This window comes from Sycon ciliatum, chromosome 4 (genome assembly GCF_964019385.1).
Source record: "Sycon ciliatum chromosome 4, ocSycCili1.1, whole genome shotgun sequence".
NCBI lineage: Eukaryota > Metazoa > Porifera > Calcarea > Leucosolenida > Sycettidae > Sycon > Sycon ciliatum.
Genome location: NC_088646.1, coordinates 6,470,059 through 6,495,964, shown reverse-complemented (window position 1 = coordinate 6,495,964; position 25,906 = coordinate 6,470,059). Strand labels below are relative to the sequence as shown.

General features: G+C 46.6%; 2 protein-coding genes across 3 annotated transcripts in view; one reads left to right on the top strand and one right to left on the bottom strand.

Moving 5' to 3' along the window:
• LOC135814137 (uncharacterized) overlaps nucleotides 1-1,933 on the top strand; it is a 9,072-nt gene extending 7,139 nt beyond the window's left edge. Inside the window, exon 7 of the mRNA XM_065327204.1 lies at nucleotides 319-1,933. Coding sequence (XP_065183276.1) covers nucleotides 319-1,071 — 753 coding nt within the window. The 3' untranslated portion in view covers nucleotides 1,072-1,933. The remainder of the gene's footprint in view (nucleotides 1-318) is intronic.
• LOC135814138 (uncharacterized) lies at nucleotides 1,901-25,906 on the bottom strand. 2 transcript variants are annotated; one of them, XM_065327205.1, is made up of 12 exons: nucleotides 25,819-25,906; nucleotides 25,674-25,708; nucleotides 25,480-25,602; nucleotides 24,770-24,872; nucleotides 23,864-23,965; nucleotides 6,559-6,593; nucleotides 5,695-5,793; nucleotides 5,370-5,406; nucleotides 4,943-5,029; nucleotides 3,964-4,116; nucleotides 3,560-3,700; nucleotides 1,901-2,619 (listed from the first exon to the last, which is right to left on the bottom strand). In XM_065327205.1, exons 2-12 carry the CDS (start codon nucleotides 25,685-25,687, stop codon nucleotides 2,494-2,496), a joined length of 1,020 nt encoding a protein of 339 aa, XP_065183277.1. In that variant the 5' UTR covers nucleotides 25,688-25,708; nucleotides 25,819-25,906; the 3' UTR covers nucleotides 1,901-2,493. The 2 variants fall into 2 exon arrangements, with proteins under 2 accessions (XP_065183277.1, XP_065183278.1); XM_065327206.1 differs by lacking the exons at nucleotides 23,864-23,965; nucleotides 24,770-24,872; nucleotides 25,480-25,602; nucleotides 25,674-25,708; nucleotides 25,819-25,906 and adding exons at nucleotides 7,299-7,446; nucleotides 8,566-8,844 and having other exon boundaries at nucleotides 6,559-6,632.

Below are 25,906 nucleotides of genomic sequence, written 5' to 3'. Positions count from 1 at the left end.
GTATTAAGCAGGGACAGGTCCCTATTCTTGGGGGTTTCTTCCACATTAGGATTAGGGAGGCGCGGACAGATCGGCCCGGTTTGTAATAGCATCACTTCTTTGGAACAGAAAGAAGTAGGCAGATGGCTTAGAGCACTTAAGTCAGAATACCGGTAATTTTTCACAATTCATTGCACTTGTTAGTTTTCTCACGTATATACATACACAAACTGCACACACACACACACACACACACACACACACACACACACACACACACACACACACACACAAATTTCCTCTCCCTCTTTCTCTCTCTTTGCTTTCTTGTTGGCACAGGTGAGGACCTGGTCGGTGTTTCTCCTAGACGCTGGTCTAGTAGTACTCTCTGGGTTCATCCTGGGTGCTCTGTTCACCGAGATTACGCTGGAGAAATCACTCGTAGCCAATGTCATGACGGGATTAGCGGTAGCGTTGACCGGCATGATTGCAGGTCTTCGCCCGTTCGGTACCAACGAGACCAGGCCACGGTTTTGGCGCGAGAGCTCGGCCGGCATCAACCGTTTCGCCTACTTCTGCTCCGTCAACGTCGGACAGCTTCCCTGCATTCTACTCTTGCCCGTTTTCTTCTTGTCTTTCTACTACCTGTTGACGTCGCCGCGGGCACCGCTCGGATCCTATTTCGTGGTGTACATGTTCACGTACTGGGCGGCGACCGGCATCGGCTACGTGCTCTCCACCGTGCTGCACCCTGATAACAGCAAGATGGCGGCCGTGGTCATAACCCTCATCTCGGCAGCCGTGTGCGGCACGGCAACCACGACTATCTGCAAGCTCCAGTCCTACACGTTCGTCGGACCCTTTATCTACAGTATAGCATACAGCAAGTGGTTCTCCGAAGCACTCTTTGAAATCGAGGCCAACGAGCACTCGCCAATTCTGAGATACAACGTGGAGTTCTTAGCCGGCCTCAACGACTACAGCTTGGATAACTTTGGATTCTGTCTGACCGCACTGTTCATCATCGGCGGGGTCACACGAGTGTTGGCTTTCATCCTGCTTGTCTTCAGACATCGAGGCAAGCAGAAATAGTGCTTCCCCACATCAAGCTGAACAGACAGCTCTGAACATAATAATTATGATCAACTGCAACACAGGCCTAGAATGAGATGTACACGTGTGCACATGGAACGACAGAACGCTCATCATTTCCTGGACTTTTTATTCAGAACTGAGCACCTTCACTGAAAGGTAGAGACACCGGTCTTAGATGGTCTGTAATCAACACCCAGCGCATATGGTTGTAAAATGTCAATGGACCGTCAGTACTTTTGGACAAGCATGTCTTTCACCACTTCTCACGTGAGATCTTCCAGCAGTCATACGGAGATCACACTTAACCACATCTCTCTATTTTTCGCCATGGTTTCAATTTCTTTAAGTCCAGTTGGTCATCACACATACGCATGCACATACACACACACACACACACAGACGCGTGGACACACACACACGCACGCGCACACACACACACATACACACTATGCCTATGGACCTTTTGTCAATTATTAGCCGGTCCTCAGTCTGATGACAGCGATTCACTGTTTCAGCAGTCTTGCACAAACACCCGAAAACAACAGATGATGATGATGATACGTGTCCTGACTTCATAACAGTTGACAAGTCAAGAGGTTTCATTCAGATCTGCTGTTTTCCATTGGAGTAGATTTAGTACTTCCAAGTGTTTCTTATCACAGTCCATGCATGCATGGCTGTCTCCACCTAGCACAGTCGACAACACTTAGTCCAGGACACATGTAGACTATCTGCTTGTACATCACTCGATCATGCCTCTCAATCCCGCTTTATATCGTGTCCCATCTAGCCATCTAACGTATTGACATATGCTCTTATATACATGTAAGAACCTGCGAATATCTTCAAATTTACCAAATGTTCGGCCTTACCGGTTACTGTGGCCATCAATGGAATCACACCCAATGATCAGGGTGAAAACCACAAAAAAACACGATAATTTCAGAAAAGACAAAAGTGCAATCAATGCCTCAGAGTTCCAGGTGTGTGCATCCAGCAATCGCAACCATGTTTTCTACATGAGACAGCGGTTTGGCATCATCGTTAGAACATTTACATCTTGTATTGGTAACAGGCAGTGGCGTAACCGTGCCAACCACAGCATAAGAGTACGTTTGCAGAGCATGTGCACTATGGATCCCGAGATAAAACCGGCTGAAATACGTTTTCGATAGTACGTTCTGCATGTGCATGGCACGCTAAACACGGGCACTGTCTATGCATGCATATCTCTAAACGCAGCAATGTATATAGGCATATAACTGTTATATCAGTGATTGCTGTCTGCAATGTGATTCGCAGCTGGCACTATGCACCTTCGGCCGTGTTCCGGACAGCGCTGTGCCATTTGGCTGTCGGGAACACGCAAGCACTGCGCTGCAACCTACCAGCCTTCTCTCTGCAGTGTGCTGAACCAGGCTAGGCCATGAACCAGTGGAACAGAGCTCCGCTCCACACGTGCACCAGAAAGTAAACTATGGCCAATCCTTCGACCAGCTTGAACTTTTTACTTTCTGGAAACGCCGCAAACAGGGTGAACAGGCTCTGCAGGATGTTCACACAGAAAGGACAGTGTGTAGATCTGCATTACAACTGGTTATACAGCTGTGTTTAGAAATTAGGGCTGAGTCGGGTAGCATTTTCTTCGGGTATCGGGTTCGGGTAGTTTTCCACGGGTAGCACGGGTATCCGATCGGGTAATGTTTCCATTGTAACACCAAAATGCACTCCTTCCCTCACACACTGGGTAGCCATGCGGAGCATTACATGAATTCGTACACGTGCCCTGTACATGATGTCGTCTGCTACTTCGGGTCTTCGGGTACTATTCTGTACCCGTCTACCCGAGGTCCTCACGGGTAGCACGGGTACCCGACTACCCGTGCACACCACTATTAGAAATACACTGTACAACCAGCTTAGGATGCTAGGCTCATGCCAGGCCAGTGCAAAGAAGCAGGAAACACGATCGGTGCAGGCTGCTAGCGTACAGTCCTTTCGGTCGCCGAAGAACTGGGGGGTCAGCCTCCTAGCCTAGACCGTTCTTATTTTCATGTACTACAGTCTATGCACAGTTGAGTCACCGTGTATACATTGGTATGCTGTGCACGGTGAAATCCTAGCCTGGTCGTTCTTCGGCTCTCCATGGATCGGCGCCCGACAGTGCTGTAGTCTGATAGGAGACTCTTGCCACCGCATTTAGAGATCTTGATCATCAATGAGGAACGCTCTGCTCCCCACGTATCATTGCGGCATTTACCAGGCAAAGGCGTATAATTATGCTAAACACCACACGCCTAGCAAGAAAATGCCACGATTCATTTAATGAAATTGCAGCTGGAGAATCCTGCCATCCTCACCGGTTCTATGTTGGCCACGTGGCTATACTGAAAAAAGCAATTTGATACAGTCCATGTGCGTACATGACAGAGTTGCCCATCACAAAGACACCAATACAGTCATACTAACTTAGTAGTAAACTTACCACCAGTAAGGTAGCCTGCAGAGGAAAGAGAAGCCGCTGCAAGGACAGTAGATTTCCACCAAGCACTCCCAATGCCACCGTGCCGGTAACAATTGCAAATACCTTCCAGCGTCCGTAGATGACGAGGTACGTCCCCTTTTTCTGCAGTGGCATAATCGGAACGGGGCAATCACCATAGTTACGGCAGACACTAAATGTGAAATTCAAATATTTTAGCAACCCTATCCTGCACGCTGTAATGCATAGCAGACAAGGAGATGACAAGAGAGTGCAGCCATCATTGCCATGACAACTTCTAATACTGCAGCTGGCTTTCAGGTTTGCAACAGCGTGTTAAAAACTCCAGTAATACTGCATGTGGCGCCGGCGTGGCAGCACATAACACAGAAATTCACTTTTTTTACCTTTGGCAGCGTTGGGTCCAGCTTGCGGCAAACTTCGTAAGCGAAGAACCCTGACAGGCCAACTGCACCGAGGCAGTATGTGCTACGTTTCCACAACGCATCTTCATCTCCAGCAAGTGCGCATGCAAAGGCTGCTGCTATCACAATTGCAAACTGTAGACAACATACAGCATTGATATCACATGCAGGAAACGATGGGCAATGAAGAGCCTTCTACCAGACAAATCAAAAGCAAATAGACAACTGTAGTATACGCATCTCTGAAAACCAGATAGTGCCCAGATAACTCTGGATGTCCATACACTCATACATGTAGCTGCATAGTCTATAAGTTGTCACAACTCACGCATGCATGCTTCGGCATTCCAAACTGGGAATCAAAGCAAGTACATCCATCGTATACCGGAGCTGACACAAACATTAAATTTGCATCTATGACGTACACGAATGAATAAATAATTTCGTCTTGTAGTAAGAGAGAGAGAGAGAGAGAGAGAGAGAGAGAGAGAGAGAGAGAGAGAGAGAGAGAGAGAGAGAGAGAGAGAGAGAGAGAGAGAGAGAGAGAGAGAGAGAGAGAGAGAAGAGAGAGAGAGAGAGAGTGTGAGAGAGAGGAGAGAGAGAGTGTGAGAGAGAGGAGAGAGAGAGTGCAGGTGTCGTATTCGACTGCACTACAGTACTGTCAGGTGCGGCAGAACTGGGTGGTCAAAGTCGTAGTTAAGGCCGTTCCTATTTTCATGTACAAGTCGATGTGCTGTTGTGCCACCGCGTATACATGTATATCTGTATGCTGTGCTGGGTGAGATCCCAGCCTGTTTGCTCTTGGCCGCTCAGCTCTTCGGCGCATGACAGTACTGTGTGTGTAGCTGCCAGAAAACTACTGTACTGTTTAAAATATACTAGTAACTCTAGTAACCCCATACTGGCAATAGTAGCCACTGGAGGAAACGATGGACGTACCTAAACCAAACAAATACCTTACCTGATGAGAGAGTCCATACAGCAAGGGCCGCTCGTCCAACCATGTTCCAATGCCAAACTCAAAGTACATCAGGACCACGTACACCATCTGTTGGGCACAAGACAGGGTGCAACTCACTTTTGTGGCAAGCATGAGGCCAAACTCTGCGACAGAAGGTTACTCCGTACATTGTGTATGACTGTACAGCCCAACCTATCACAGACTGGGCGGTTAGCAACTAACTTTCGCTCCAGCTCGACTTCTTTCTACAACTTTACCAAGTTCAAATTCATGTGTACGGTGCAGTAGCAAATAATATTTCAAGTAGTGGCTTGAGATTATGTATGACTGCCGGCACTCCTATACGGCCATTGCCGTTAGAGTCATATTGCCGATACGCTCCGGGCCTTCCGGGCCATTGAAGAAAACCGGGTAAAGGCTGACTTACCAGTGAAGCAAACACGGCACCAGCAGTGAATCCGTACCTGTGCAACACACAGTCATGTCAAACCACAGGCCACACAGGCCAATGTCTTTCTAACTCTGGTCGCAAGGCAGGAGGAAACACAGCATGTTCACTACTTTCCCCGAAGGACAAATAAGTTAGAAGCCTGGTGACACTCGGAATGCAATTGCCATGCCACTGGTAATAATAATGGGGGGAAATCCCCTTTGACAAGCGACGTAACCATTCCAATATTTAAAAACAGTGGTGAGTCCTTGCTCATGGCACTCGTGTGGAATCGAGCTGTCCTTTTTGTATCGTTACTCACAGTATTCCATAGACAAGGGCAAGTCCAAAGAGGCTGACAGTGGCAATCTTGATGGCATGCACAACTTCATCCACAGTCAACAAACCACGTGGCAGAGGTCTGTGGAGCAAACAGGTGATGAACGCGCGCGCACACACACATACACACACACACACACACACACACACACACACACACATGCATGCTGGTACACATTGGCAAAGGCACGGATGGGCATCGTTTGAGGTGCAGTGTTCTGAGTGGCATCAGAACAAGTCTTGTCTTGTCACTCCACACTCCACACAAAGCTTAGCATGCGTGATGGTGCCATCCACATTCGCATAGCCCTTACAGGAGATATGAATGACTGGGTTCAAAACCAACCCGATGGTAGTCCAACTCATCCCATGACCAGTGGTTTACTTACATCCAGGATACTACTGTAAGCCAACAAATATTCGGCGCATATTTATTTTCGCCTATTTTCGGCCAGGTTATATCTGGTCGAAAATTTGTTGCGCCCGAAATTTTGTTTTGCAAGGTCCAGTGTGACAGTGTATACAGTCGGCAGCAGTACAGGCCAAACATTTAATTCGGCCGAAATGTGTTTTAACCCTGGAAGGCCGAAATTTGAATGGGCCGAAAATGTGTAGACTTACAGTAGCTATATCCCTGAAGGCTGATATCATACACTGTCTTGAGCTAAACATTGAGCCACTGGTGTACAAGAAAATTCTGCTCTTTCGATCGCACCACATTGCGCCCCTAGTCGACTGAACTGTAGAATTGCACATGCAGCATGGTGTGATCAATAGAGTGAAATACACGTAGAGTGGGTAGCAGAGGCTATCGCAGCATCCACTTTCCCTTGGCATCCAGTATTACCTGTCTGGGTGTACCTCGACATCCGTGTCGTAGTCCTTGACATCATCCATTACCCGAACGAGTAGAAGAACCGCCTGTGTAAACAACAGTTACACACCCATACACATGCACCACACCCATACACATGCACCACAGCCATACAAATGTACTTGTACGACACCCATACGAAAAGACCACACGTGTCACCAGAACTTGCATGCGGTGAACTGGGATGGCGGACTGCGGCACTTCCCGGGCTATCCGGCATACTTCAGAAAACTGCGGAAATGGAGCCAAAGTCGGCCCTGCACTTTAATAATTAATTAATCATGCTTTGCAGTAAAACATACTGGTACACCATGACTGAGTTGATTGGCCCCCAAAAAGAGAGAGTGCATTAGACACCAATGCGGTATACAAACATCACTAAACACTAAACAGTAAACACACTCTCAAACAGCCCATCATTGGCCACAGGTAACAATTAGGCATCTGTGAACAGTGGTATGCTCCATCCGGAGCATTCAACCGCTGTGCACACATATACACACACACCTAACTTATACATACACACACACACACACGCGCGCGCACACGCATGCACACAATCACGTACACACACACACACACACACACACACACACACACACACATACACATACGTGTGAGCAAAGACCAGCTGTCCTGTGCGCTGAGGCCACAGTGAATCCAGCAGAGAATATCACCTCAACAATGTGCACCACGAGACCATAGAAACTAACCATGAATCCGAATGTGCCAGCAATCAACCGCACCACGTCAATCTTCCCATTCACCAAGTACTGACTGGAGCAGATCGGGCCCAGGGCTATGAAGGCAAAGAGCAGGATCGGTGCACGCTCCTTGAACAGTGTCATCCACCTGGAAAGGCTGTGAAACCATGGCAACAATGTACACGCACAGGGTGGTGTGAGACAAGAAGGATTAGATTCGATTCGTTATTTCCAGTTAAAAGGTTCAGCTGCCCGGGCAGTTAACGTAACTGCTAACTAGCGTAGAGTACAATTGATGCACACCTGAGCAGCCATCATGAACCGTACGCTGAAGTACAGGCAGTACTGTGATACTAGTAATCTACAGTCATACTATACCTCTTTAGGACGAACGCCAAGGGACCGGTGGCATTGTTTTGCAATAACGGGAGTTCATCGTATCCATATCCGTACACATTTTGCACGCAAATCCCCATCTCAGTAGCGCGCAGTCACCCAGTTTCGGCGGAAGTGGCGAGTTCGATTTGGAATAAAGGAGGAAGGGAGTGTCTTAACTTCCCCTTTAATACTCCCTGTCAGCTTTTGGGCTAAATAGATTAGTGCGGCACGCCTGACTGTTCGAGGTCCGATATAACTAGTGAATTCGAAAGCATAGAGCTTTCATCTTGGACTTTTTCCTGGTGTTGTAATAATTAGAGGCAACATTCTATGTTCATTAGTTCCCAAAGGCATACAAAGAAAACCTTGGGCAAATTACTCCGAGTTACAACTGAATTTGCCCAAGGTTTTCATTGTGTGCCTTTGTGTACGCCACTCCGCCTGAATCAGGTATTGGGCATTTTCGCAGAACCTAAGCCTACTTTTCATTTGTTCAACATTCTATGCATTCCGCCTTGCCAATACTGTTGCATACCCGGTATGGTACAATCTTTGGGTTTTCTCAACAAGTAATAGTTACCTGCCTGTCGAGAACTGAAAGGTTCTTTTTGGATCGTTTTCGGACAAGGGGAATTTCCAGAGAATGTCCGATAAATCAGACAAATACTTGGCAGCCCTAGGCTATAGCGCAGTAGCAACTCTGCATGGCCCGGCCTAGCGATAGCGTTTCCGCGATGATCTTTTTTAATTTTAATTTTTTTCCAGAAATGATCATCAGTTGTATATTTTGTTGCAGATCGATAACTACATGTACTTGAGTAATTCTGTCGTTGGTTATGATAGCGATGATGGCGCGTGAGAAAGCAACAAAAGACAACAGTACTGTACGCAAGGTTACCTGGAAGCTTTGCGCTCGTCTTCGCTCCCCATCGTGTCTCTCTTTCTCCTTGATGCTGCTATCTAGCGATGCGAACACAATTGTAGCAGCTGGGAGTATTTCCGAACTAGCTCCAGCCTGGACTCTCCCAACCGGCTGAGTCTTAGCCAGGACTGTACGAAGACAAGTAAGTGATTCGTATCGTGTTGTGCACGGTGTCTTTTTCTGCTGCTGCATTCACTTGACCGGGGTCGTAGATCTACGCGGACAACTGGCCGACACGATCGAATCGACGTCCACTTCCCGCCATACACGTTTTGCATGCTGGCTCCGCGCGCTCATGTCTCGATCTACATGACTGTAGCGGTCTACCTGGTCTACATGACGGCTTTGATGCAACCGCGGTACCGGTAGCTCTCGACAGCTAGCTACAGAGTCTGTGTTTGTGAAAGACTTGTTTTTGTAAGTGGGCCTGGCGCATGCATGCATGCCCTGGATGACCAAACATTACGCCCGGCCGGAACCGGAACTTGGCGGAAGGCACACGTCATCAGTCTAGACGAGGGTATGGTACTATAGCCGCACAGGAATGATGTTCTATCGAGAGTTATGTTGTGTAGAAAACTGTGTGTAAAATCCATGCAAACATGATTGTACACACTGTACCACCATCGACATCAGATGCAATCAATAGACACCCTTAGCAAACAACGGTAACGCTATTTTTTACGGTACTCGTACCTAGATCACCCAAATAGCGTTGAAGCTGCAGCGTAAAAACGTTATGGGGGCTGATTTATCGTTGTGACCAACGATACGTGTTTTGGCCAAATATTGCATAGTCCGTACGCATTTCACCTTGTATCGCGTACATGGTGACAAAAATGGTTGTACCGCGTGAAATCAAAGCTATTCTCGTGGCAACAGCGTACTAAAAATAGCGTGCATCTTGCTAAAGGTCGAACCCAAATCACGGTATTTTCCTCCTTACGATAATACCGTTACAACATAACGTGTTTTGCTAAGGGTGTCTAATGCCGCAGAATACATGCGCAATAGGACTAAAGCTAAACTGGCTAGCTACAGCTTGATCGTACCGTACACGTGAATATGCGTTGTATCTAGAGTGCGGGGACCGCGTTGTATCTAGAGTGCGGGGACCGCGTTGTATCTAGAGTGCGGGGACCGCGTTGTATCTAGAGTGCGGGGACCGCGTTGTATCTAGAGTGCGGGGACCGCGTTGTATCTAGAGTGCGGGGACCGCGTTGTATCTAGAGTGCGGGACCGCGTTGTATCTAGAGTGCGGGGACCGCGTTGTATCTAGAGTGCGGGGACCGCGTTGTATCTAGAGTGCGGGGACCGCGTTGTATCTAGAGTGCGGGGACCGCGTTGTATCTAGAGTGCGGGGACCGCGTTGTATCTAGAGTGCGGGGACCGCGTTGTATCTAGAGTGCGGGGACCGCGTTGTATCTAGAGTGCGGGGACCGCGTTGTATCTAGAGTGCGGGGACCGCGTTGTATCTAGAGTGCGGGGACCGCGTTGTATCTAGAGTGCGGGGACCGCGTTGTATCTAGAGTGCGGGGACCGCGTTGTATCTAGAGTGCGGGGACCGCGTTGTATCTAGAGTGCGGGGACCACGCCGTAGCGTGCTCTACAGTGTATCGGTTGAGGTTTACGTTATGTTGGATTACATTGTGCAGCTGAGAACGAAACGTTGCATGGAAGTGATGCTGTTTCGGCGCGAGATTTAATTTCATACCTACATGTACCAGCGAGGTTTACGTACAAGTGAGAGTTGTTATATCGAGAGCAGACCTGTATACTGCATGCACTAGACACTACTACTACCGTATTACCCCCAATAAATGTACAGTAAAAAGGCGACATGGAGACAATAATCTTAATAGTGCAATGAATATAACTAAATGCGCACTCATATCACAACCATGGGGACGAATAATGTGTTCCAGAACGTTTTCTTGTCACAATTATCAATGGAATTCGTGACTAAAGAGAATGATGAAACTACAATAGGATGTATACACTTGAAGTGAAACAGCGAGGATACAAGCGCATAGTAAGTGTCGTGGCTGGCTGATCGTCCCTACGTGTTAGTTATCCCAAGCCCGTTTGCACAAAGTATATGTGCGCCTCTTGGTAGTTCCACTCAGGCGTACCTCAGACCCAAAGCACAGAGAGAAGTCAGGGTGGCGGAGCCCTCAGGTCCGATATAGTAAAGGAACAAAGGAACAGTAAGAAACTAGAAAGTCAAAGGCCAAACCGGCTCAAGCGGACAAGTCCGCTTGAGCGGTAGCGGAACTCCTATAAAGAAAGTCAAGAAAGCTATAAAAGAGAATAAGACTAATACAAGACTCAAACAAGACTAATCCAAGACTCCTCGATATCTGGCTAAGTCAGCGAACTTATACTAGCTGAAATCTATGCGAGCGGCCACGAAGGGAAGGATCGAGCAGGCAGCAGCGAACGAGTAGTGAGCTGTGCTAAACTCAGCAAAGAGTAATGTATCTAAGTATTGAAGCTAATGCTAATCATGAATCGGAGCAACTAAGCGGAACAGCAGAACAGCGGACCGGCAACAGAGACAATAGCTGACAGTTCTATGGTAATGGATAGTCTAGGTCCGGCGACAGGAGAGGTAACCCTATCCTAATCAAAAGGAAGAGAACATTGATGAAGAGCCGCGGTAGAGGTAGGTGACAGGCTGATAATGAATGTGTGCAGCACTACTATAGTATTGGTGAGTAGTACTATCTATACAGGGCCATGACATCTCCCTCGGCTACAAAGAAAAGGGTCACGTCCTCGTGACGGGAAGAAACAACACAAAAGAGCAAATGAAAAAGGGCTAAAATAAAAGGAAACTAAACATCGCCGTAGTTCCAAAGAGGGTGTGAGCAAGAGGGAACAGAGCTTCAGACTTCGAATCAGGAAACGAAATCAAAAAGAACCTACGGCTAGAACTAATGAACACAATGTAAAATCTAATTTCTTTGGCAGGTGGCATCTCTAGCAGGGTCTAATCTTGGAAAAATTGTGACGCAAAACAGTCACTAGCAGCAGAACAAAACTATGAGATAACTGATGAGCTATGCCGAACAAAACAAAACGAATGGACAGCGGATCTAATCTACTGGCACAACATCTTGTGTGCTGGGAAACAATCCTAATCAAAGCACGATGGGGCTAGGAGCTAATTGTTCACTGCCTAAGGCACAGGACCAGGGGTAACAGTTGGGCAGACACTCGAGAGTTAGATAGGAGCAAAGTCGGAACTTAGAGAACTAACTGTATGGGGCACACTTGTTCGTACATAGATAGATCGAGTCTTACTTGGTGGCACTCAGGTAGCAGACAGAGATCAGTGCGGACGGTACTCATGATGATGGTGGACGGCAGTACTTGAATCAAGTTGAGGAGATACTATTAGGCACATGGAAGACAGTACTTCGACGGTAGACACTATAGAAGATGGCGGCAGTACAAGATGGTAGACTGGAACAGTGCACTCAGGGTAGTAGGGAACAGACGACATCATAGCAGTACTAGTGCAAGTGCAGTACCAAACGGAATCGGCTATAGTGACAGGGTGGACGGACAACGAAGACATAGCAGAAACATTGATACTCCAGCAACTGGTGGCAATGGCTGGGTAAGACAGGTACTTGGTGAGGCTCAACAGACCACGGAATGGAATCCTGGTGTTCATGTCATCGTACTATAGGTGAGTGATGGTATCAGCATGGTAGGGTGAAACGATGAGACGTAGTGGTAGAACAGCAGAGCCAATGACTCGAAGTCAGGAAGCAGTAGGAATGCCTCACTCACAGGTGACTGGACTGGCGTAGGGAGAAGGCAGATCTTCCACCAACTCAAGAAGCGAATTTTTTTTCTTCCATCTCGAAGGATGGTGGCCTAGCTCATAAAGAACACGGCAGCGAGACAGTTGATCCACAAGAATCACTGAGAATAATCACGAAGACCGGGCGTAGTTGGGACGCAATACACAACATCCAAGAGACGGTCTTGTACCGGGAATAGTCCACACCATAGTTAGTATACACAAAGTTTGGGGAAACTTCGACCAATCGGTGGGGACCAGCAACCAAACAAGGTTACTAGAAACGAGATGCACCAGACGAGCGCCAACGTCATGAGGACGGGCAGTGCAGACAGATACAGGCGAACGTTTTGTGCACACAGACTGCGCATGCACAAAGTTTCTGGCGTAACGTTTACCTGATACACATGAGGGTAGGAAACGCAACGGTTTGTACCTCAGCGGAATGCAAGCCATAGACCAAGTGTGCACACACACGAACTGTGCTGAACGAGCACGACGTGATAGTCTGTTAGCATGGCTCACGACTGCACACCACGATCAATGATCTGAGCGGCAGTGGGAGAATTGACTCTCCAGCAATGGGATTTAAGCGGAAAGAGGACCCCAGCAGTGTTGCACGTAATGATCAGATTCACGACAGAATCCAGCTTGTGTAACAACGAGATTGACGGGTCATGGAACTATGATGGGCAGCCTGGTCAGTCAAGGCCAGGTGGCAACAGCCCAGCATAATGCAGCGTAACATTCATATGGCTAAGAGAACTTAGCAGCGGAATACCAAAAACACCATAGAAGGGCACAATTGGCGGAAAGGACGGCGCGCATCAAACTGTAACAAGCCATCAGGCACTTCAGTGAGACACAAATAGGTTTCCCTAGGCTGCAATATCAGCAGCGGCGGCGTGTGCCAGATAGACAACACAAGTAGGCGTAAGAGCAGTGTCATTCGAGACATGTGCAACCACAATGATTACGTACTTTGTCTTTCTGGTACGCGGACCAGAGTGATTTACACAGTATGCAAACCGGCGGAAATGAACGACACAGGGATACGGAAGGCCCACTGGGCGGCGTAGTCACTCTCGTACCGATAGACAACAACGGCAACAATAACAACATTAATGCAGTCACACTCCCCGCAATGATTCATACGACAAGACTACAACTACCTTCAACCTACATGTACTTCAAAACAGAGCCTGATACCACGGTAACACGAACAAGTAACAGCCCAAAGGTGTACTTCACATAGACATAAAATGGTACTCATCAGTGACCCGGAATCCGTGATAGAATAGGTGGATAAATCAACAAAACCTCCAAAAATAATAACAAAATGATAACCAAACAATGTTACGTCAACAGCTGGTGCCTGAACTTTCTAGTACGTATTCTTCAATCTAAAGTAAATCCAAGATTCTCAATCTCCGTGAACTCAACAACTACCATTCATTACCTCTGCTCCCCTTCAAAACCAGTAAACCCGTTACTGCTTGCAAAACAAATACTTCAGACAAACCCTTCCAAAACCTTGAAAAATAAAACCAGCTAACCTCCACTGACAACCAAAAAAACAAAACTCACAAAAGACGATGGTCTGATCGCGTGCATATATCTCCGTACTCTTACCTGGCCAGCTCCGCTCTCCGTTGATCAGTCGGACGCGAGCTCCCGAGCACCACAGCAGCCTTTCGCCGCTTGTCACGTAGCCGGCTACGCATTTTACAACACAAATCACTCCACGGTCAGATCGGACTTCAATTCCGTCGCCAGCACTCGGCAGCAATACAACGACGGGCAATCAGCGCAACCACAAACCGCGAGCCATCGGAGCTTTTTCTCTCTACTCCGATCTTGGATCCAGTCACGAGACCAGGAACTTCTCCAGTGACGATCCGAACCGCACCAATCGTGCGCACAATCCTTCTCTTGCACCAGGCGGAACCACATCGCCAAAGGCGCATCAGACCAGACGAAGCGTAAACCAGGCGAAACTCAATCGCCACGCGGGACAAAGGACAATCATCAGCGGAAACAGAAACGAAACATGAATAGGACGGAGGTGGCGCCAGGCGCCTGTTGCAGGGCGTATCAGTATCACGAGAGCCATCTCTCAATCACTCAATTATCAAGACAATCAATGCACCACAGGAGCTGCGGACAGCGGACAAAGGCCAACACCTGTACCAGGAGATAAACGTAAGTGGTCTGGCGGAATCAAGCGGAAGACCGACGAGGCCGCCTCGTCGGTCATGATGACGCGCATACTCCGTCACACAGCGTAAACGAGCTCGAGCACAGAGCTGGAGGATGGCCATCTCCATCAGGCGGAGAGCGCGTAGAGTCAACCTCTTCCCGGAGGAAGTGCTGCAGCGGTGAATGACCCAACGCGCGGGACCCAAACTCGTCGAGTACAACGGAGCACTCACGTAACTCATGAGCGTTTTGTCAGCAGCTCCCACAGGAACTACATCGGCGGAGAAACCGGTGAACCATACCAGCTGAGCTGATTTGAACACACAACGGAGTGAGCGCACGCTCAGAGAGTGCGGACTGTACAATCATGTACAAGGATCGCGGAGCATCCGGCGAAGAGACGAAACTCATTTTTTTTTTTGCGAGCGGAACACAGCTCACAGGCGTAACACAGGCGAACAGATTGACCAGGGCTCCGGAGGCAGGGCTGATCACAAAGGCGTAGGCCAACGGAAGCAGCACTGACAGTACCACAACACGTTTGGGAGCGTAGATCTATGGCTTTGCTGAAACAGCAGAGCGGCGTAACTGACGATCAACACCGAGGAACGTCTCTTTTGCTTCTCTTCAAAGAGGAAACGACTGCGAATGCAGTGGTAACCTGGCGTAAGTATTCTCTTTGTTGCCGTACGCAACTCGGAGCGCGTGTCTTCAACGGATTTGGCGTACGACTCGTCGATCGACGAGGAATCGTCAGTAGGCACTCACAATCCAAAGGACTCGTGAGGCGACGTACAGATACGGCAGAGTCACAGCGGAGGTCCAAGGACGGAACGACGACGGGTAGTGCGTAGACCAAGAGTAGGGCGGAGGGCCTGGGAAACTAGACCAAGAAGAATCCTGGTCACAGCACCAAGTGTCGTGGCTGGCTGATCGTCCCTACGTGTTAGTTATCCCAAGCCCGTTTGCACAAAGTATATGTGCGCCTCTTGGTAGTTCCACTCAGGCGTACCTCAGACCCAAAGCACAGAGAGAAGTCAGGGTGGCGGAGCCCTCAGGTCCGATATAGTAAAGGAACAAAGGAACAGTAAGAAACTAGAAAGTCAAAGGCCAAACCGGCTCAAGCGGACAAGTCCGCTTGAGCGGTAGCGGAACTCCTATAAAGAAAGTCAAGAAAGCTATAAAAGAGAATAAGACTAATACAAGACTCAAACAAGACTAATCCAAGACTCCTCGATATCTGGCTAAGTCAGCGAACTTATACTAGCTGAAATCTATGCGAGCGGCCACGAAGGGAAGGATCGAGCAGGCAGCAGCGAACGAGTAGTGAGCTGTGCTAAACTCAGCAAAGAGTAATGTATCTAAGTATTGAAGCTAATGCTAATCATGAATCGGAGCAACTAAGCGGAACAGCAGAACAGCGGACCGGCAACAGAGACAATAGCTGACAGTTCTATGGTAATGGATAGTCTAGGTCCGGCGACAGGAGAGGTAACCCTATCCTAATCAAAAGGAAGAGAACATTGATGAAGAGCCGCGGTAGAGGTAGGTGACAGGCTGATAATGAATGTGTGCAGCACTACTATAGTATTGGTGAGTAGTACTATCTATACAGGGCCATGACATAAGAATAATAGGTTTGTGCTATTTTTCTTACTATGCTTGTATCCTCGCTGTTTCACTCCAAGTGTATAAATCCTATTGTAGTTTCATCATTCTCTTTAGTCACGAATTCCATTGATAATTGTGACAAGAAAACGTTCTGGAATACATTATTCGTCCCCATGGTTGTGATATGAGTGCGCATTTAGTTATATTCATTGCATTATTAAAGTGTACTGTACTTTTTCTTTTTTTTCTTCAAAAGTAGCCAGCCCTGTACCACTATGTACAGATATACAGCATTCCCTCACTAGTGGGACCATTGTTATTAGGCTAGGGCCTGTTTTGGACTTCCCACTCTAAATAAAGAATACAAACAAACTAAAGAGACTGTACGTGTATATGTACGAGACTGTTCTTTTATTGTTTCTGGCAAGATTGATCGCCTGCCATGTGTGCCATACCACACATAGTAGACACCCTTAGCAAACAACGGTAACACTATTTTTACGGTACTCGTACCTTGATCACCCAAATAGCGTTGAAGCTGCAGCGTAAAAACGTTATAGGCGTTGATTTATCGTTGTGACAAACGGTACATTTTTAGGCCAAATATTGCGTAGAGCGTACCCATTTCACCTTCTATCGCGTATATGGCGTCATAAATGGTTGTACCGCGCGAATTAAAAGCTGTACTCATGGCAACAGTGTACTAAAATTAGCGTGTATCTTGCTATTAAAAGGTCAAACCCAAGTCTCGGTATTTTCTCCTTGCGGTAACACTGTTAGAACATAACGTTATTTGCTAAAGCGTGGGTGTCTAAGAATGATACTTTTCGGCAAACACTCTAGCTAGCGTACCAAGCAGTGTAGAAAGGCACAAAGATGATAAATGGGCAAGAAAAACGAAGTCAGGTGGATCCATGTACATGTACCCCGATAATGCCATCACATCCAAAAAATCGGGCCAATGCTGTGCATAGTAGTCGACTATGCGTATACGATGCACAGCATTGGCTGTATTTTGCCTGTAACGGAATCACAGCCATTCCGTTCCTCGGGATGCAGGACACAAAGGACAAGACTTGTTTGTTACATTATTACTATTATTGACATTCCGGAAAAGCAGACTACTCTGACAGAGGCGGACAAGAAGACTGACAAAAGGACCCTCGACCACAAAATCGTGCATGCTCGTATCACACATGCAAGCGACTAGACGAGACAGTTTGGGGAACGCCATCACACAGGAAAACAACACATCATTTTACAACATGCCTTGAGTAGGTGCTAGTACTAGTAGACCGCCAACACAACTACTTCAAAGCACTGTAATGTATTAGTACCGGTACATGTACAAGTTTCGTTTGGAATTAACTTTCGCTATATTCGTTAGGGGGCATGAAATATCTAAAGTTTGTACAAAACAACAAGGACCAAGGAACTACAAGTTACGCTATGTCCACTAACACCACCAGTTACTAAACAGTCAGCTCATGCGATAACATTGCACGACAAGTTGGAAGGCTGTTGGAGTGCGCATCCAAGATGTGCTAGAGCTGTTGGCCAGTTAGTTGTAGAACGTCAGTACCGTCGGTCAGTGTCGTGCAATGTTTTAGCATGAGCTGATTGTTTAGTAACTGGTGGTGTTAGTGGACACTATAGCGTAACTTGTAGTTCCTTGGTCCTTTTTATTTTTCAATAAATTAATCCTTGGCTAGCTCTCCATGATAAAGGGGAAAGAGAGAGGATGTGGACCGGGGACACATCCTCTCACTTTCCCCTTTATCATGTCCCTCGGTCGATTTTCCTCGTTCGTGGATGCTGCATGATGTAGTCTTCTGCCACCCTTCTGTTATACATGTATATAACTCGTGTTTCGTCTGTTCTGTTCCTTCATCGTTACTTTCCTGTTTTTCTGTTTTGCTTTTTTGTGTTTTGTTTTGTTCTCCCCTCTCTCATTTTTGTACGGACACGTGGCACAGTTTGGCACAAGCGAGGTGGGCAGACCCGCCCACTACGCGGACGTGCTTATAATAATAATAATAATAATAATAATAATAGCTCTCCATCCGAGTCCATTTTTGTACAAAACTTAAGTTTTTTTCTGAACGTTTGGGGTGACAGACCTCGGCCAAAACGAAATTTAGTACGTTCGTAACGAACCTGCTGGTGGAGTGATCTTATAAACTAAAGATTTCGTAAACGAAAAATTGTCCTTATTATTATACAGTATAGTCATGTACATGTAAGTACATGACTATGCAATCATGTACTTTGAAGTAGTTGTGTTGACGGTCTACTACTAGTACACGTACCAAGTGCACATAACCGTACTCTTGCTAGTACCTAGTACTAGAGCATGATACTTGCATGAAAGTTATTGTGACATCAAAATGACGTATTGTGCATCACTGGTGTGACTGTCTGCACCAGCCCTCGGCGGATTATGCTTTCCATCATGCCCAAATTATGCCAGTGATCATGCCACATTTAACAAGGAGGTTTCGCTCTACGTTATGTGTGCCGGGGAGCGAGGGCAACTTTCATACGTAAATCTCTCTACGGATTTCCATAGGAAAGCCCTTTCCTACGTTGGGTCCTCCATAGGACTTTTTGAAATATTTTTCGCATTCTCCGGATTAATCCATGGCAAAGTTCAAGCCGCGCGAAACACAAGGTAAACACACCGTACACCACATGCAAAATAAATTAATGGAAACGCGGTTTTGGTTTGTGGTGCATGCAGCCAACGCGTCTCGAAAGCAACAAGGCATGTTTAGCGGTCGTGGAGAATCACGTAGAGCGAAACCCAACAGCGCTGATTCTTACGTATGAAAATTACGTGCTTTGTTTGACTTCGCAAAATCCAAACGGGAATTTCCTCCCAATACCAAGGTAGCGAAGCAGTTCCTACATTATTTTCATACATTCCGTAGAGCGAAACCTCTCTACATGTATGGACCCATTGCGCAATGACGTAAAAACACCCTTCACAGCCAAATATGGAATGCATGAGTAATGCTTGTGAGTATGCTGGGATCAGGAGTGCACTGTTCAACACCCCAGACGACCCCCCCCCCCCCTCAGGTGGCTGTGAAGGGTGTTTATGGTACAAATTACGTCATTGCGCAATGGGTCTATTGTGCTGGAATTATGCGCATATACAATATAATTTTAGGGGCCGTCCGTAAATATCGATGTTTTTTTTCAGACGATATTTGTTCATCTCTCCCCAGACCCCCTCCCTCCCCCCTCAAAACGAACATACACATGTTTATGCAAGGGATCGATATTTTTTAATGAAGTTCAATTTCCTCACGAAACGTGACCGGCTGCCACTCTAATTTCACCATACACGGTAACACCTAGGTTTATGTTGCCACGGTCGCACAGCCTTGCCATGGCTATGCTCACGAGGTTGACTTTCACTTTGTGTAGGTCATAAACTACATGTTCGAACAGCGCCTGTCCATAGATAGAGTCGATATTTTTTTCTGAAAAGACGAGACGAACAGGGCCCAAACCCCCTCCCCCCCCCCCCTCCAAACGAACGAATATCTTCTCTAAAAAAACATCGATATTTGTGGACGACCCCTTAGTAAAAATATTTTCTGGGCTGCACCCGCTTTGCTACATAACATTGTGGTCTTGAATGCAGGCCAAGGTGCCACATGAAGGAAATACAGTATTGCTGAGTGATTTCTGACACGGAGCACCATCCCAACTTGGTCACTCCACTGGCCACCAAGACAGGCTGCCAATGTGTGGTAGTCGCGCGGCCAGATAACCAACACCGACGTTCTAATAAGGGTGCGTTCTTAAATCCTCTCGGAAAAGTTCCAAAGCTGTTCTTATATCCTCTCCGACTTTTAGGAGGCTCTCCAAGCTTCAGACGTGGTTGAAACTTGGAGATTCCTGCGGTTTGGGATCAGCGCATGCGAACTACGGCTAAAAGCCACGTGTTGATCATGAGTGTACGCATTTCCCTTTTCGCATACGCACATGTGTATACTAAATTCATAACTCATGATCGCGGCCCCTTTGGCGCTTCATATTGCTTGACATGTGCAAAATATCTCCGAATTCTTTGAGACCCATTCTTGAATTATACGTACCAGCTTCTTCGACTTTTCTTCTTCTTCTACCTAGAAGCTAGAGAATATAAGGGTGCGTTCTTATTAGGGGTCAAAGGGGTGTACCGGGTACTCGACCGTTAATCTCAGGTACCGTTATTAAAGGGTACCCGTTTGGATATTGATGAAGCAGTCAGTACGGAGCAACACTGCTGGGATCGTGTATTCCAGGCGGGAGTCAATTATTTACAACTCCACGCTGGATGTCTGCATTGTTGTTGCATTTTCGCACCTAGTAGATCTACTCCTGCGACTATCAGACACCAATCGATTTGCGAATCACAATGTGATATCAAAATGCAACCCGAGAACAGATAAATTAAAATCTTGATTCATGTGAAAATTGCGCAAAAAATTAAACATGGCTGCTAAAGGGTACCCGTTAACCCGCCCGTTAAGAAAATTACCCGTTCGTTAGTTAAAGGTACACCCGTTTGACCCCTAGTTCTTATATTTTCTAGCTTCTAGGAGAAGAAGAAAAGGGAAGTCGAAGAAACTGGTAAGCAAAATCGGCGCCGCAAGACATCGGCGGTGAGCCAGCTCCCGATCCGTTGCGCATACGGCTCGAGTACCAAAACTACTACAAAGTAGTACAGAATGTGCCCAAATGCTACGATAGGTTTGCCAATTCTTTGTTTCTTCAGTAGTTCAAGGTCTTTCGGTGATGGCCACTCGGTGCTACCTTTTACTGGAGATCATGAAAATCCTTCTACACATTTTATTGCAGTCTAGTAAGCGATTGTGTCGAAATTATGCTAGCAAACGTTGGTGAAGTCACAAGAACTTGCCAACGTATCCATCATATTTTTTATTTGTTTCAATTGTATTTGTCTCATAAGTTGCACAATGGTCAAGCAGATCATCCGAGAAGGACGGGCTGGTATGCTGACTTATTTGCCAGCTTGAAGCGACTACAAGAATGGCGAACGGACCTCTCTAGCTTCAATTTAGGAAAATTTAGGCCGTATTGGTTTGATATTTTGACAAAGTCTGGCTCCCGGCGATCACCGGCGCGAACGGTTCACAAACCACTTTTGGTCAAAATTGTACGGGATCGGCACCGGGGCAGATCGCAAGAGTTGGGCACTGTCCAACTTTGCCGGCGGTCCCTTGCGATATTTTACCGTATGATTTTGTTACGACTGCACTGGTTCACACAATCGCAATGCGCCGGAAGAGGTTGCAAGAAGCCCACCGCCGGTGACATGTGAACCAACCCTAATGCAAGAACGGGTCTCGAAGAATTCGGAGATACATGTCAAGCAAAATGAAGCGCCAAAGGGGCCGCGATCTTGAGTGATGAATGTAGTAATGCACGTGTGCGTATGCGAAAAGGGAAATGGATACACTCATGATCAACACGTGGCTTTTAGTCGTAGTTCGCATGCGCTGATCCCAAACCGCAGGAATCTCCAAGTTTCAACCACCTCTGAAGCTTGGAGAGCCTCCTGAAAGTCGGAGAGGATAATTATAAGAACAGCCTATCCCTTTGGAAAAACGCGGCCAAGAATTTAAAATTCTGCGGCAAATTCCGCGGGGAAAAGGGGGGTTTTCTGCGGCATTTTCTGCTGTAAAATCAAAAATCTGCGGCACTTTCTGCAAGTTTTTCACCCTCCTCGTAGAGGATATGACAACTAGTCGCATGAAGGAGCACTTTTTCATACTATCCTTTGCAGTCACGAACTGAATAAGAGTGAAGAATCTTGGAGAGACCTGCACTGGCAAGAGAAATGTGCTCAAACAGATCGCAAAGTAGTTTTTCTGCTGCTTTCTGAGTAGTAATTTTAGTAATTTACCCTAAAAAATTCAGATTCCGCGGGCAAAAGTGTGGATTCCGTGATTTCCGCGGATGATGGCAACTTCTGCGAAATTTGCCGCGGCCGCGGAATCGCGTTTTTCCAAGGGGACAGAACAGCTCTCGAACTTTTCCGAGAGGATTTAAGAACGCACCCTTAGCCTGCGTTTACAGTTTACTTAACACGCCAACGCTGGGGGTGAAAATGCAACAAAATCCTTTCGTATGCATGGTTCATTTACACAGTACGCGGAGCAAAACGCTGGCCAAGGTGGAAGAATATGAAAACGGAAATGAATGGAAATGTTCTGCCGGATAAATTTGGGTGTGTAAACGGTCTGCTGGCCTCGTTTTTCGTAACGTTTTCGGCCGCTCACACGCATCCGACAATCCAAAAATAATTGTTGTTACATTTTTCGTCATGTAACGAGTGCTGTCGTGTAGCATGTTTTCAACTATTCCTTGAGTGTGATTGGACTCTGTGCTTCCACGACAACACTTGGAACATGACGAACTTTGGCAGATTCTTTGCTCCAGTGTGACGCACGAAAACAATACAAACCGAGACCACCTCGGATCAGCTTTGATCATGTAAAAACGGAAAAAGAAACGTGGGACTGAAAACGGAAAACTGGCCGTGTGTTATCGTGTAAACGCAGCCTCAACCTGTAGCTTCCCGGGCTCCACGCTCTTCAACAGGAGACTCTACTGTACAACGGAATGACTACACCACAGGTCATGTATGTGAATTATCGCCATCAGCGTACAGTATAGTATCCCACCAGTATCCAGAAATGCACTCTTGGGAGCTTATGCAAGCTTGCTAGCCAGCTCGAATTGAAGCACCCTTACAAAAGCTTGTACAAGAAGCCTTGCAGATGGAAATGGTGCGCACTCACTCGACCCATTTATATCCAGGCATAAAGATGCCTGTTTAAGCATGCAGGAGGAACACGTAATTCTTGGCACATCATAAGGGACTACTAGGACACGCACAAACCAACAGAGAACACAGGATGATTTATCAATAGGTTCTCTTTCTTTTTTCAGATTACTGAAGGGTATCCTTAGTCTTCAAGTACTCGAGAAGTACATCAAGGGCCTGGGATTCCTTGCCGTAGTCCTGCACATTGGCAAAGAAAGCACAGGGGGAAAGAATGATGATCACAAGGAACTGACAAAAAGAAAGCATGCACACACTGCGTCAAGTGTCAGACATAATGATTCCGGATTGCGGTATCTCTCCTCAAAGTGACACTCAGAAGAGGGAGCCGGTTTCTCATCATACACTTCAATTGGCATTGTACATTTACTGTACACACCAGGCCAAAAAAGCATTATGCTGTAGTCCATTCAGAAGTAACTCGCCTCTCGCTATAAAACAAAAATATCTTGAGAGTATTTCCCGAAACTGATAAATGCAGGGGCCTTTCTATGGGTCCAATATGCAGTGTGCTGCCTTCACTACTACAGGATGCAGCTAGATATGCGCAATCTGAAAATCAAACACGACACATTCTATGTGGTCTGAAACGAAATCTTAAAGTACTTATGGCTTATGCAACAAAATATTGGAGATCGAGTAGTCACCCGAACGATCAATTTGTGGTATATAAGTCCCAATGCGAGGCATTGCAGGTCCAAAACACAAAAAGGTTTTGAAACTGTTTCTCTTATTTCTGAATGGACGAAAAAAAGAAAAGAAGCAAGAGCAGGACTTGTACTGACCTTGACAACTACGCAGCTGCAGCCAACGACCTTGCGGGCCTTGCCCTCCTTGTCAAGCTTGCAAAGGCCAGACCATTCACCCAACTTCTTGGAGTCATCAACCTACATGTGCACATACAAGGCAATCCAGATAATATCAATACGCAGGGACAATTGGCCACAAAATCTATGACTACCCAGGTTGTGCTCCCACCAGATAATGTAAAACATATGAAGCTAGCAAAGGTTACAAAAGACGGCATGATACCCATGCAACATTACCCCTTCAAAACACCTTAAAGCAGCAAAGACATTCCTATTTATATTGTCAACGATGAGACTCAAATCATTGCCATATACATGTACATTGACAAGCAGGCAACAAAACGGAAGGGTGGAAACTTTCCACGAAAAACTACATAAATTAAACTGCGCCAGCACTAGTCCAGTGAATGATCGTTTGCTCCCCACACTGGAGCTCACGCTATTCCGCCGACTTGATATTTGGCTGATTCACGACTGCCATCCAGAGCACACGAGATGTCCACCGAACTTGCGACTTGGCAAATCTGCAAGAAAGGACCACTCCGAAACACTGGGTATTGAGTAGGGAGTGGTGCTTTTTACAGGTTTGCCGAGTCAAAGGTTCGATGGACTTCTCATGTGTTCTGGATGGCAGCCGTGAGTCAGTCAAGTGTCAAGAGGTTGTGCAAATGATGTCATGGCGGTACGGGTGCTAAGCACACAGCAGGAGTTGCTAATGCATTCGCACAAACCATAGAAGCTACGAGGCCTCCAACTACGGTACAATGCAAAATGAACCCTGGCCAGATGCCTCACTGCGTACATGATGGCGTGCCAAGTGTGACAAGCAGGATTGAAAGCGATTAATTTAAATTCTCAAGACATATCGAGACACTGACTGACCTTTAGAAGTTTGATCTGGTGCTCGGCGCAGAGGGCTTCAACAAGACGAACGTAGCTGGGCTCGTCGCAGTTGCTGGCCAAGACGCAAAGATGGGCTTGACGTCTAACAAATGAATAATGTACGCAAAATTAAATCGGAATCACAATTTAGCTCAGCTTTTAACCTGTTATCATTTATAACATCGTTCATTCCTTACACATGCACAATGAAAATATGCTCATATTAAATATAAGTTGTACACATTATAGGTGACTCTTTTGGTCGCAATTCGACCACTTCTCACAGAACGATCATAAATATTTCAGTACTTCTTCAAAAAACTTGAAAGTGCAATCTATGTTCAATCAACTAGAGAGACCACACCGGCTGCACTTTATACAGTTAATCCCACTATATGTTCAAAAGGGGATTGGTACATAATCCACGATACATGTATCACCAGCATGATTACCGGTAGACAGGTTTAGGCTGAATCGGTGAGCAAAATAATAACCAACACCTATTACAACAAATAACATCAAATTAGTGTGTAACTGCTCCTTGGCAGACTTCCATTTCATATGCATCCTGATGATGGCAACTTGCAGGAAACGTTAAAAATGATTCTGTGAAATGAAATGAGTTGTGAATTTGCAGCGCCCAGGGAATGCACATGTGTGCTCACCAACTTTCCTCAAAATAATAATGTAATAATTATCACGATACGTACTTGTCAAGGGCCTTGGCAGCCTCGTGGAGGCCGCGAGCAAGGCCATCGTGGATGAGAGAGGTCTTCAAAACCTCAGTCAGTGCGGTAGTGATGTCCATTGACACAGCAGCAGCGGGAGCATCTCTGCAACAGCACAAGCAAAAATGATAAGCTACGAAAAAATAAGTGTGAAAATTGTTCTCAAGAATACTTACCCTTCCGCGGCCATTTTGGAACACGGAACTCCTCGCTGCACCAAACCAAAAGAAGAACCAAAATGGTAAGTTCTATATGCCTTCGCTCCCAGCACAGCTGTCTACACCAATATGAAAGCGAACGCAAGGGTAGCCATGAACTCACATGTTCTTATGCCTTGAAAAACAAGAGAGAGAAAGGAACAAATTTCGCGCATGCGCACCTTTTCATGCCATGGAGTTTTGCCACTAGC